The following is a 2,500-nucleotide window of genomic DNA, read 5'->3' on the forward strand; positions in this document are numbered from 1 at the left end:
CTGCTGCTGACATGCTGCTGCTGCTGCTGATTCGGCGTTGCTGCAGCTGCTGCCGCTGCTGCTGTGGAATTGCCGCTGATGCTGCTGCTGCTGCTGCAGCTGCTGTGACTGCTGCTGCTGCTGTGACTGCTGCTACTGTTGCTTCTGCCACTGCCGCTACTGCTGCAGCAGCAGCTGCTGCTGCTACTGCTGCAGCTGCTGTGACTGCTGCTACTGTTGCTACTGCCACTGCTGCTACTGCTGCAGCAGCAACAGCTGCTGCTACTGCTGCAGCTGCTGTGACCGCTGCTGCTACTACTGCAGCTGCTGCAGCTGCTGCTGCTGCTGCTGCTGCTGCTGCAGGGTGCGAGGTGTTGAAGCTGCTGTGCGTGTCTGGCTTCCGTCGAATTGCTGCAGTGGATAATGACACTGTCTCCTTTTCGAATTTGCACCGCCAGTGTCTCTTTGCTGCAGCAGATGTTGGCAGCAGCAAAGCAGCAGCAGCAGCAGCAGCACTCAACGCCAGGTTCGGCCACCTCGGCGTCACCATCGAGCCGTCAGTCCCCACCCTCCTGCTGCTGCTGCTGCTGCTGCTGCTGCTGCTGCTGCTGCTGCTGCTGCTGCGCCGTTGCTGCTGCTGGCTGAAACGTTGAGCCGCTGCCGCGCTGCTGCTGCTGCTGCTGCTGCTGTGGCTGCAGTAAACTGCAGGTGAAGCGCGTTTCTTTCCTTCGTTCTTTGGAATTATGATTGCTGCTGCTGCTGCTGCTGCTGCTGCTGCTGCAGTCACTGCAGCAAGCTGCAGGCGAAGCCCTTGTCTTTTTTTCGTTCTTTCGAAATTATAATTGGGGCCCTCGACTGCGTGGAGACTCGCAGGTGGCTCAACGCCACAGTCCACCAACTCGTAAACAAACCTGCTGCTGCTGCTGCTGCTGCTGCTGCTGCTGCTGCTGCTGCTGCTGCTGCTGCTGCTGCTGTTGCTGCTGCTGCTGCTGCTGCTGCTGCTGCTGCTGCTGCTGCTGCTGCTGCTGCTGCTGCTGCTGCTGTGATTCTGCTGCTGCTGCTGCTGCTGTTGCTGTTTCTGTTTGGTTTCCGCCGTTCTTGTCTCCCCAGCGCCCCCCCACCTGCCTCCCGTGCCCTGCCTGCTGCTGCCGCCGCCGCCGCCGCTGCTGCTGCTGCTGCTGCTGCTGCTGCTGCTGCTGCTGCAGGTGGAGCGGGACAGCAGCGGGGCAGCAGTTGTGGGGTCTGCGCCGCTGCTGCTGGACGGCGGCAGCGAAGGACTGAAGGGACAAATGCGACTTTTCATTCCGGGTGTCTCCTCTTGCTACGAGTGCGGCTTGGGGCTGCTCACCCCCCAGGTCCTTGCTGCTGCTGCTGCTGCTGCTGCTGCTGCTGCTGCTGCTGCTGCTGCTGCTGCTGCTGCTGCTGCTGCTTCTGCTGCTGCTGCTGCTGCTGCTGCTGCTGCTGCTGCTGCTGCTGCTGCTGCTGCTGCTGCTGCTGCTGCTGTGTGCTGCTGCGGCTGTGCTGCTGTTTGGTGGCTTCTGCTGCTGGGCTGCTGCTTTGCTGCTGCTGCTGCTCTGCTGTTGTCCCTCCCGCTGCTGCTGTGCTAATCTGCTGCTGCTGCTGCTGCTGCTGCTGCTGCTGCTGCTGCAGGTGACCTATCCTTTATGTACTATCGCTTCGACTCCCCGGCAGCCAGAGCACTGCGTTGGTAAATAAAACAAAATAAAAATAATTAATTTTATTTTCTTTTTATTCTTTTTTGCGAATTTTCAAGGAAAATAATATGTTAAAAATAGATTATTTTGGGACTTTCAAAGTATTTTACTGCTGCTCATTATTCACTTTCTAAATTTATTATTATTAATAATATTACTATTAATATTATTATTATTTGTTATTTTCCTTAATGAATTTGTTTGTTTTTTTATTTATTTTCATTTGTTTATTTATTTTTATTAATTTATTTATCTATATTGATTTATTTATTTACTTTTATTTATTTATTTATATTTATTTTATCTATTTATTTTATTTATTTATTTATTTTTATTTTTTTATTTGTTTTTATTTATTCATTTTCTCAGCTTACTGCATGATGGTGCAGTGGCCGCAAGAACACCCGGAGGAGCCTTTGGTGAAAATTAAAACAATAAAATAAAAATAAATAAAAATAAATAAAAATAAATAAAAATAATTTTAATAAATAAAAATAAATAAAAATGATTTAAATAAATAAAGTAAATGAATAATAATTACTGCAATTAAAAGTAATTAAATAGTAATTAAAATGACCAAAAATAAATAAAATGACAATTCAAGTAGTAAATAATAATTAAAAGAACAAAATAAATAATTGAAATGATTAAATAACAATTAAAATAATCTAAAACAGTTGAAATAAGAATTCAAGTAATTAACAAATGAAGTAATTAAATAATAGCCAAGGCAAATAAAAGTAATAAAAAAACAATTTAAATAATTAAAACAACTCAATAACAATATTAGAAACAAATAAATGAAA

The 2,500-nt window shown here is 46.5% G+C and overlaps 1 protein-coding gene across 1 annotated transcript in view; it reads right to left on the reverse strand.

Annotated features, from left to right (window-relative positions):
• The window catches only part of ENH_00053590 (hypothetical protein), a gene marked incomplete at both ends in the record, with an annotated part of 2,252 nt that extends 179 nt beyond the window's left edge, over positions 1-2,073 (reverse strand). The window contains 3 exons of the mRNA XM_013581492.1: positions 1-1,256; positions 1,328-1,639; positions 2,069-2,073. The exon at positions 1-1,256 is cut by the window's left edge and continues 179 nt beyond it. Coding sequence (XP_013436946.1) covers positions 1-1,256; positions 1,328-1,639; positions 2,069-2,073 — 1,573 coding nt within the window. The remainder of the gene's footprint in view (positions 1,257-1,327; positions 1,640-2,068) is intronic.
• Positions 2,074-2,500: the final 427 nt, after the last annotated feature.

The sequence above is a fragment of the Eimeria necatrix genome, genomic scaffold, assembly GCF_000499385.1.
Source record: "Eimeria necatrix Houghton genomic scaffold, Enh_scaff433, whole genome shotgun sequence".
Classification (NCBI taxonomy): domain Eukaryota; phylum Apicomplexa; class Conoidasida; order Eucoccidiorida; family Eimeriidae; genus Eimeria; species Eimeria necatrix.